Source organism: Psammomys obesus, unplaced genomic scaffold (assembly GCF_907164565.1).
Source record: "Psammomys obesus unplaced genomic scaffold, mPsaObe1.curated_primary_1811, whole genome shotgun sequence".
In the NCBI taxonomy this organism is placed as follows: domain Eukaryota; kingdom Metazoa; phylum Chordata; class Mammalia; order Rodentia; family Muridae; genus Psammomys; species Psammomys obesus.
Window position 1 is genome coordinate 9,210,352 of NW_026585987.1, and position 10,979 is coordinate 9,221,330.

The 10,979-nt window shown below is 41.5% G+C and overlaps 1 protein-coding gene across 2 annotated transcripts in view; it reads right to left on the reverse strand.

Moving 5' to 3' along the window:
• Positions 1 to 3,441: 3,441 nt before the first annotated feature.
• Positions 3,442 to 10,979, reverse strand: part of Dab2 (DAB adaptor protein 2) — a 53,869-nt gene continuing 46,331 nt past the window's right edge. For both annotated transcript variants that reach the window (XM_055601095.1, XM_055601096.1), the window contains 4 exons: positions 8,264 to 8,893; positions 7,649 to 7,758; positions 7,066 to 7,133; positions 3,442 to 5,302 (listed from right to left, as the gene is read on the reverse strand). In XM_055601095.1, coding sequence (XP_055457070.1) covers positions 7,071 to 7,133; positions 7,649 to 7,758; positions 8,264 to 8,893 — 803 coding nt within the window. In that variant the 3' untranslated portion in view covers positions 3,442 to 5,302; positions 7,066 to 7,070. The remainder of the gene's footprint in view (positions 5,303 to 7,065; positions 7,134 to 7,648; positions 7,759 to 8,263; positions 8,894 to 10,979) is intronic.

Below are 10,979 nucleotides of genomic sequence, written 5' to 3' on the forward strand. Positions count from 1 at the left end.
GACGCCTGCCCAGTCTGACCCCTCTAGTACAGGACCGCAGTGGGAAGGCAAACTGGCCTCACTCTCTAGTTCTAGGAGTTTCCTCGCTGAAGAGAGCTCATGGTTTTCTATCAGTAAGGAGATTTTCTTTTTTCTTTTCTTTTTAAAATCCCATTTATTCAAATTCCCTTGGGCACTCTGTGTGTTGCTGAGTTATGCTTTCACATAACAATGTAACACCTTTGCTCATTAGGAAACGCAGAGACACATGGATCAGTATTCTTTTTTCAAGGTCTTTTTCTTGGTAATCATGGGCTCTCTTGAGTGCCATGGCCAGGGATCTGAGGTTGGGAACTTTGGCACATTGTGTGGCTTCTTCAGGGCCTCCTCAGTGCCACCATGAAGTCTTTGCACTGTCTCTTGCAGCAATGACTAAAAAATGTAACACGCCTGTGAGTGACATGCATTAACAGATGAAGGCATGACTAGAGATCCACAGGGCTACATTTTGTACATTAAAGTCATCTTCCCTCAACTCTGGCCATCGGGAACTGTATTCTGCTCTGCTGTCACTAACTCGCGTTCCCTGAGCATCACACAGAGGTGCACTCTTCAGTAAGCTGGTCTCTGTCCTCGATGCTTACTCAATTTTCGCTTGAAATGTCCATCCTTAAGATTAGATCCACCTTCAGATGAAGGCATTTCAGAGTGTGGCCCATAAACCCCCTTTACCAGAATCTGCTCCTTATTTTAGATGTTCTTAAATGTCAATTCCTGAAGAGGCAATTGACTATGTACATGCACTCACAGAGGCAGGTGTGTGTGTGTGTGTGTGTGTGTGTGTGTGTGTCTGTGTGGTGTGTCTGTGTGTAAATTACTTTCTTGCCCTGGGGTGAATACACCTATTCCTTGTAGCTTCTCTGAGTATTTCCTGCAGCCTGTTCCTTCCCGATGCATGCTAAGAACTGCCACCCAGACCCCAGGGTTTTTATCCTTTAATCAAAAACAGGCATCCTCTCCAGCTTCTAACTTTGTCATTTCCTAACACTTATGTCCCCCCGAAAAAATCTCTCCATTCAGTGAAGGAAGCAGAAGGCGTATGTTATGCCAACCCTTCCATTCTCTTCCTTTCCTTCTCTATTAGTTCCTATGTCTAATATACTCATCTCCTCTGGCAGTAGATGAAAATTTCTGTGGTGTTCATTAAATATGGGGGGGGGGTGATGGTATTTGGACACATTCTAAACATATCTGTGACTCTACTCCAGCCCAGCTGGGTCACCCTTTACTCTAGTCCTCTCTTTTACAAAAACCAACAAACAAGCTAGAATAATAACTAAAGTCAATCATTGTATAAGTGAATGACTGAAAAGAGGACTGACATAAACCCAAACAAACAATGGAAACAGGAAACAAGGAAAACAGAGCCATCAAGACTTTCATAACTTGTCTTTTGTTTGTTATGTCCCTTTGGCTATTACAGCCCCCTTTGGCCACTGAGGTGCCCACATCGTGTTTTCTGTCAAGAGCAGCACTCCTTGACTTCCAAAAGGTGGAAGTTTGTAATTAGGCCTATTACTCCAGCAAAGCAAGGACAAACAAGTTAGGGTACTCATGAAGCAAGATGACAAGAGGCTGGCCCTGGTCCATCAGCATCACTGTGATTAGGACATGTTAACAGATCTGCTGCTGGTATGTAATTTTGTTCATAGTTATGTGTGACAGATGAACTTAAGAACATGAATTCTACTTATTTTTAGAAGCAAAGAATTAGTTAAAAACATGCCTTTTTCCCAGAAAGCACCAGGTGTGTCCTTGCTGAGCCATCTCTTTTAAATGGTGATAGCGTAAATATTTAACAGAACTTGTGGGCAATTCCCATCTTTCAGTAGAAAACTTTATTTTGAGCCAATTCCAGGCATTGGGGTTAGAGTCCTCACTCATCAGGTAATTCCAGGTCAACGACATTCCTGAGTTAGCTATGTCCTGTTTTTTCCCACCTTGCTTTCAGCACAGGAGGAGAGAATAAGACTGCTTGACTTGATGAAGATTCTGACATTGTGGGAGAAGAGTCCCTGCTATAAAAGTTTTGCCATAAAATATCCATTAGAAAACCCTCCTAAGCTGATAGAGCAACTACAGCTATGTTAAAAACCTGAATGCCAATTTCATGAGCTGTAATGGTTACAGATTCATCCCATTGGATTATGTATCAGCAGAATGGAGCTATTTTTTTCATAACTAGCATTTTCCCATGCGTGGTTATTATATAATATATAATTATTATATTATATATATTATATATAAATCAGCACTTCTCTCTTTGTGTCACATTTGTGTGAGAAATCTTAGGTTTTCCTGGCTGCTAACATTCAACTCTTTGTTTATATATGTTTGGTGCTTAAATGACGCTCTAGGGTTCTTACAAAATATCAAACTTTCAGGATTGGTCTAAACATCGTCTACCAAAGAGTACGTGGGTTCTCATTTTTCAGGGCTGCTTCAGTAAGCACCTCACTTTTTGTTCAGCAATGGTTCTTACTACATTGCATGAATGTCTTCTTGTACAGGAGCGGTGGTTAACCCCCAGAGCATGTTCACATATCAAGCCACATGGAAATAGGACATGAGTTCAGATAACTAAACACACAGCATAATACCCAGGCAAACCAGTTAACCTGTGCAGTGTGTCCCAGTGTGTCCCTTCCTGCCCCCTTTAGCTCCTCCTCATATTTCTCTATACATTTCACCTCACTGTTGTCAGAAAGATACCAATTGTTTTCAGTTAAGGCAGGGAATGGGGGTGGGAGGAGAAGACAGATGATCCAAACATTCCCTAATAGTATGCTCCAAAAGGTGGTTCCTCCCCCAGTATCTTACTCTTCAGAGCTGGATTTTCCAGACCCTGCTTTAGGATTCGCTCCAGGTCTTTGTTGAAATGAGATCCTTGAACTTAAACTAGGACACCATGACTAAGAGTACCTTCAGCTCCTCACCGACTGACCTGCCTTCCTGATGCTGTAGGTCTACTAAATAGCTAGTGCCCACCCAGACTAACTCTTCCACATGTGTTGTGGTGGGGTGAAACATGACTTAGTAACAGAGCAGAAAAGGACAAAATGCACAGACCAATACATTCCAGTGAACATCATGGCTGGAGCAACTTCTAGCTACAAACTCTCTGAAACCCACAGGATGAAAATTCATGTAGGCGTGAAAGGGAAGGACACTGAAAGAGACTGGATAATTTACCTGGTTTCTACATCACAGACTTTCATTTTCTCTTATCATTGTGACAACCCAAAATGTGTATAACTAGCAGTTTCTCACCTTCTAGCTGGTGTTTTTTTTTTTCCTTGATAACAGTCAATCCAAAAGTAGGAGTCAAATACTAGAATAAGCTAACAGTGACATGAGATTTTCGTCATTCCAGTTTATTGGATGAGTAAATTTATAGCTTTATTCACATACAGAAAAAGAAGATGAGTATGTACAAAACAGTCATGTTGATTGATTCTCATTTTCAAAGATCCAAAAATCTAGAAAGAGTTACCTCCAGTGTAGCACTGGTATCTGGAATTTTAAAGTATGATTTCAAGTCTGTGTTTATAATGACTGAGTAGGAAGTCAGAAAGGAAAAAAAATGTATGCCATAGATAATTAACTATTAGCATTAAACAGAAACTCACAGGACTCCAGCTTGTACTACTTGGGCTAATAAACAGAGGCTCACAGGCCAGCTTCATGTTTAAAACCTGAGCAGTTATTCTATCTCAGCGAAAGGTGAAATTGTACTAATACCCCCAAGAACCTGAGCATGAAGGGTCAAGAGAGAACATTAAAACCAAAGAAAACAAACAAACAAAAAAACTCAACACAAACTAACAAAAGGACTAAAGATAAAAATGTACTGCGTAGGTTTCCAGGGCTGTGAGGGATCTTGCAGGCAGGTTTTTAGTGACAACCCCAACCATTTGCCCACCACTCTCTCTCCTCTCACTTACTGTTGTCTTAAGAACTATGTGATTGTGGCTTCTAGAAAGTTTTTCAGTTGTTTGATAAAGTCCTACCATGACCTCCAGTGAGGGCCCAGTGTGTTTGGTACAGTCACATTTAGCTTTCAGAGTATAGTCCGTCATTGCTGAGCTGAGTCCTGTCCTTCTCCTGTGTTAAATTACTCTAAGGAACTTCAGTTTAAGAGACTAGCCCTCCCGTCCATGGGGAGGATGGAGATGGTGGACCTTCTGGAGTCTAGCCACTGGACTACCTATGGCTGGAGGGTGTGTGTGTACTTTTTGCCCCATGAAAATCTGTTATTTTGGAGTCATTGTTTATACTAACGCAGAGCAAAATGGATTGAAAGAGAATGAGAGGGAAAGACAGGGAGAGATAAACAATGCTTTCCTCTCATTTAAACTAGCCGGCAGGAGATTAAAAATGGAATAGTCCTGGGAGAAATAATCACAATGAAAAGAAATTATACCTTTTTTTAGTAATGCACAAACAATCATCTTTATTGAGAAAAAAAAATCACATGAGATAAAATTAGGATCTTCAAGGAAAATTCAGGCCATAAGATCACCAGGGTCAAACAGCTGCATAATGTCTGGAATGAAAACAATTTGAGGCCCCAGGGGTGGGGGGTGGGGAGGGGGGATTAATTGTTTCATTAGCTTTGAATAATGCGTCAAGTTTAGAGTTAGAATTTTCTCCTCCGCAAGTCAGTTGTGAGCACCTCTTGGGACAGGTTTGGTAAATGATGCAATTAGCTGGGAAATGATCATCTTGAAATGGTCCTAGTTTGTATGTGAGAAGTTAGTCTTGCTTTCGTTTTACTCAATTTTTTTTTTCCTGAGTGGAGATGGGAAGCAGGTGTCCTGCTGTCCCATTAATAGAATGTTTAGGTTTATGCTGCACGCTGGGAACCCAAATGACTTTGAGCTCTGCGGATTTGGACATTCACTCAAGGCAGTGTGATATGAGGGTTAAGGTGGCTGAACCTCCCAGCTGAGGACAGAAAGGAGAGCATTCTGGAAGGTTCTAGGGGCACAAGAAACAAGGATTTGGTACGGGAGCTACTTCATTTATATTTGAGCTAGAGAGTTTAGGAGCTTAATTTACGTAAAGCTATAGCCTCAGTTTAGCTTTAGCCTAGACAGAAAGTGAAAGGCGTTTTACAAGTACAAGAGGCAAAGACGAGTAAGGCAACAGATAATACGTCAAAGCTGGAACAAGGACAGAGGTCAGATGTTTCTGGCTATCAGCTTTGTCCTTGACTAAAGGCTGGTCTTTTGTTCATCCGGATAGCCAGCGTTACAACTTCCTGGAGAAACATGGAAAAGAATGGTTAGAATATTTGGGTTGAATATCAATGCATTACATATTAAAACACTGTTTTCAAATGTTTGCAATGGCATATCCTAGAGCTGATGTGAAGATTGGACAAAAGAATAATGTACACCAGATGTGGTAGTGCGGGCTGATGACCTTAACATTCTGAAAGCCATGGAAAGAAAAGAATGAGTTCAAAGCTAGCCAAAACTAGATAATAAAGCCAAGGCTAGCCTGAATTATGGAGTAAGGCCCTGTACCAACCACATGTGTACCTGTAAGGAACTATCTGGTTCAGAGTAACTGAAGTGGGAAGACCCACCCTAGATGTGGGATGGAAATCCTGGGATGGGAATCCCAAATTAAGTAAAAAGCAAGCTGAGCAGCATTCATAACCCTCTGCTTATTGACCGATGCTGAAAGGTGACGAGCTAATGCCTGCCCCTGCTGCCGTGACTTTCTCTGACGTGCTTGGAGCCCTTCGCTTCTCAGGTTGCTCCTGCCTGGTATTTTATTGCATCCACATGAGAAGTAAATGATACATTACCCAATCTGGTTGTTGTTATTAATTTTGGCTGTTAATCTCTGTGCTTAATTTAGCAATTAGATTTTAAGCACTTCTGTATAAGGAAAAAAAAACTGGTTGGTACTAAGTTGTAATGCACGGTTTCAGAAATCCTCAGGGAGTTTTGAAATGCATTCTCCACGGCTAATGGGAAAGCAATCTTGTTATTGATAGAGGTGAGGAATTTATCTGCTGTAGATGAGTCAAGATAGGGGTTAGCCTTACTTGGATGAGAAAATATTGGAATAAAATGAGTCTGGATTCATTTTGCTTATTTTATTGTTCTATCCTTTCCAGGTGTGCATTCTCTAATGTCTTCTCCCTTCAACGCTATAAAATTAGAACGCAACTGATGCCATATTATTGTTGAAAAGAACAGATTACTTGACACTTTGGCAGAGATTCAGCTTTTCTGGAATAAAGTACACTAGAGATGGAGCAGCCAAGCCTCTGACTCATTCTTCTCAAGGTAACATTTATGACTGTCACTGGGATCAGAGTGAACACATCCCAACACCAGGACCAACCTGAGATCACCCTTGAAGAAAGAAATGGCAGAGAAGTTGTATTGTCATCTGTTTAACTGACTTCTCTGATGGATGAATTTTAATCTTCAAAGGTCTCTGTTGAAGGTTCCCCTTCAACATGAATCTGTTTTTAAAAGTAGGTCTGGGAATGTAGGTGGGGGGAGGGCTTCATTCATGAAGCCCTGGGTTTGATCTCCAGGACGACATAAAACTGGGTTTAGTGGTACATGTCTATAATCCCAGCACTTAGGTGGTGGAGGCCAGAAGGTCAGAACAAGGTCATTCTCCACTACACGGAGTTTGAGGCCAACCAGAGATACATGAAACCTTGTCACAAAAATAAAACAAACAAAAAGGCTAAAAGTGTTAAAAAATATATGTTCTATTGAATTTATTTCCACAGAGAACTGAAGTATCAAAAACAAAGGATAGAAATTTATACCTCCTAGCTAGATTATTGTGTGTCAAAATTATTTTTCTAAATGACCACCTTCATTGATATTAAATTATCAGAGTATTGATTTGCATATCGATTTCTCTTAAATTACACATACTTAGCCTCTTTTCAATTCTAAAAATAAAATCTCACCCTTTACCCTCTCCATCACCATTTCTCACCATACACCCACTGTAAGACAATGCTAAGTAGGTTCTTCCACTTACAGAAGCTAGGCGAAAGGATTTCCGAAAGGGCTCCTGTGGACATCAGAAGATGCGGGCTGAGAAGCCCCCTAAGAGGTGAAGCCAACACAACAAACACTATTATAGTCATAAGAAAAATACGTAATGGAACCTCAGCTTCCTTTAAACATCGCTTAGATCATAAGCCAATCAAACATTGTACACTGTTTGTTCAAAGTCAAGGCTGGGGAGAATTGCCTTTGTCTCCCTCAACTTGGAACAACTGTTTTAATGAGCTATAGAACTATTGATGGGAGATTTAGAATTTTAATCTTCAAAGGTTTCTAATTGACTATTTTGATTCAGCTTCTCCCCTCAGGTTCTCACAGGCAGATCAAGTGTAATACAAATAAAGGATTTTGAGGGCATTATTCCTCCAGTTTAGGGGATGTTAAGTACCTGGGAAACATAATCTCACCCCAGCTTGGTTGGATGTCTGCACTGTGAGGTTTCCTACAACTACATAGGCAAATGGGCATTCTCATCAGAGAATTACTGCGTAGGGAAGATGGACTGAGAAAGCTCTAGGGGTATGTGGCACGTGCTTCCAGGATTTGATACTTACGGAGGGCTGTGATGAGCTGAAGCCTCCTTTAGAGAAAGGGTTCTCAAGGGAATTGTCAACAGACTTGGTACCCGAGACGGCACCTTGTCTGGGAGCTGGCTTTGGTGGTTCTGGAAGGCAAGGGACCCAAGCAGTTAGAACACAGACTTTGCTCACACACAGCACGTACACCCTGGCCGGCATAGCTTTGAAACTTAATTCTTTACACCAGTGAAATTTAAAAAAAAAAAAAAATCACCACATATACCAGGCTTTTATACATCTATCACAGAACAGAAGGCTACATGTATACTTTATCTTTAGTGGAAGACACTCAGAAGTGCCTTGCTTATAGCCATGGAGTGGGAGCCTGGTTATCATTCAGCTCTCCAAATGTTACAACCAGCACATTTCTATAGGTCTTTAAAGCTCTCTCAAGAACTGTCATTAGAGGGCAGTTTTGGGCCAGTCCTTGGGGTTGGCCACGGTAAAGAGCTCTTAAGTTACCTCTACAGCCCTGGGTATCAGAAGCAGGAGATAGGCTATTGATGGACATGGAAGGTTCCATCAATGGAACTACCAATGGAACTGGACAGCAGCTGAAGTATCAGTTGGCAGATAACTAAGCAAACTTACCATTAATCTTGTTCAACAGTTGATTGGCATCAAAATCATCATGATCTACATGCTCCTGAGGAATGCCAACTTTACTGTTGAAGTAACTGGAGAAGGCACTTGAAGTCCCCGCGGGAGGTAGCTCTCCCTTCCTTGAGGGCAGGACAGGTGGCTGCCGCAACTGGAAGTCCTTAAACATTTCCTTCACTTCCTTGACTTCTTTATCCCCAAGTGGGTCTAAGCCAGTGAAAGCATCGCTGGGAATGTCTTTTAGTGGCCCATTTCTGGGCGGTGGTTGAGGAGGTGTGGTCATGCTGACAGAGGACAGCATAGGAGAGGACTGAGTGGACATGGCAGAAGGTGGGAAGATATTACTCTGAAAAGGATTCCCCAGAGGGCTTGTGGATGACCAAGCATTGGATGCCACGGAGGGGGTAGGACACCAAACTGCAGAGGCTGGAGGAGAAGTGGGGGCTGCAAACGACGAAGGCTGATTCCAAACTTGAACTGCTGGCGTGGTGCCAAAAACGAGTGGCTGACCAAAACCTTGAGGCTGGCCACTTATTATGGCTCCTGGGACCACAGCTGTAGGAGGGCTGAAGACAACAGGTGTCCAAGGTCCTGCTTGGGGAGGTGACACTGGAACACCACCTAAAGAAAGAGGCCAAAAGCATTATCAAGAGAAAAGCTTGAAGAGGAATTTCTTATTTTATTTCTATGAATTTTATGAACTGTACAAAATAATGGATTCAATCATGACATTTTCAAACATCCATGTAAAAGACTTTGGTTGTATTTGTCCCTTTGATAAGGATTCTTGAATTTTAAAAAGCATGGCTTTCTGGGTGTATTTGTAGAAAATTCCTAAGGCAAAAACACTTTATGAAGTTTTGAAGCTCACTCAAGAATAGAGGCCTCAGGTCATTAAGTCCCCTAAAAGGTTAACTTATCAGCACTGTTTAGCTAGCTTGCAAATGATTGGTGCATATTCTTTTTACACCTTTTTACTATCCTCATTAGAAGACTAATACACCCCATAAGTTCCTAATAATTAACAAATGAATGCTGATCAAACATGAATCATGTGCCTCCAACACCCAGAATGCAATTTGCCAACAGCAAGAACTGATTTGTCAAGTGGACAAAGCTGAATATGCAAGTCACGATTATTAAGTAGTTAAGATAATCCACTGTGGTTAGTTAATTAAGATATCCACTTTGCATTTAGCAGCTGGCTCTTGCAGAGGACTTGGAAACCAGTTATCATGAATGGGCTTAAAGCCTCAGAAGCAGCTCTCCTATTTCAAAGCCTCCCTGCTTCTTAAAGCTGCTTATATACAGGGCAGATAAGATTTAGTGAGGCCAACACAGTCTTAGACTTCTACATGTAAAAATGGAGGAAAGGCTGTTATCCTGGGAAGGCTGCTTCAAATAAAAGTGCTTTCTGCCATGTGTCACTCACTAAACTTTGCCAGAAGTTCAGGCAGAGAAGTTACAAAAAAAGGGAAGCAGATAAAGTATCAGAAAGCAGAGCCTTCTGGGTAACGGAGGTAGCATGGGTAACCTTCCTAGGTAACAGAGGACTGAGTTAGGGAATATTATCTCCAGGGTCAGTCTCCTTGCCACATTCTTCAGGGTGAGTTACCTCATGAATACCCAACCCTCTCCAATCTCTATCCCTTAGATTCATGCCACACATTCTATCCTAACACACAGGACACTCTCTCTCTACTCTCTCTTCCCAAGTGCATTAATGAAGCAGCATCACCAATGAGCAAGACCATAGCACACACCATCCTGCAAAATCCCTGTCCAGCCTCATCCTCATTCATGGATGCTGCTGTTCTGCCCTTGAAAACCTACTTGTTCCGAGAGTATAGAAGTCTTTCACTACCCATTTTAACTGACTCAATCAAGAAAAGGCTTCAAACTTGGGATAGGAAAGACTGGTTGCTGTTCGCTTTTTTCCAGGAGAAGAACTTTGAAGTGCGGTTCAGGAGCCGACATACAGAGATCTTTCTTGATCATTTTGACATTGGTTTCTTCTATTATCATGAATGCTGGCATCTGGCCAGGAACACATCTGCTCCACTCACACAGAACAGACACCTTACTTGATCAGCATGCCTATTTCTCAATGAGAGAACTTCATAATCAAATTGTGAAGTTCACAGTCCATGCCTATAGGGACAAACTCATGCCCCTTGGCCCTTACCCTAGCACCTTATTCTCCCATTTTGACCTCTTCACAGCAAGGCACAAGAAGCTACTACTTGTGTGATGGTAAGCCAATTCACACTAACTTCACAGACACAGGATCCAGCACTTATTTGTATATGGAATATAGTCATAAAAACAGAGACACGGTTTCTCTTAGATTTTCTAATATAAGCCCTACAAATGAGTTTAGCTTGAACAAAATTATTGACAACTATTTCAAAACAAATTAATATTGTAAATGGAACGAAGGGTCATTCACTAAAAATTTTAACCACTTAGATTGCATAAATAAAAAATAAACAAATAAATAAGCAAGCTGGGCAGTGGTGGTACATGCCTTTAATCCCAGTACTTGGGAGGCAGAGGCAGGTGGATCTCTGGGAGTTTGAGACCAGCCTGGCCTACAGTAAGTTCTATGACAGCCAGGGTTACAAAGAGAAACCCTGTCTCAGAAAAATAAGAAGAAGACAAAGAAGAAGAAGAAGAAGAAGAAGAAGAAGAAGAAGAAGAAGAAGAA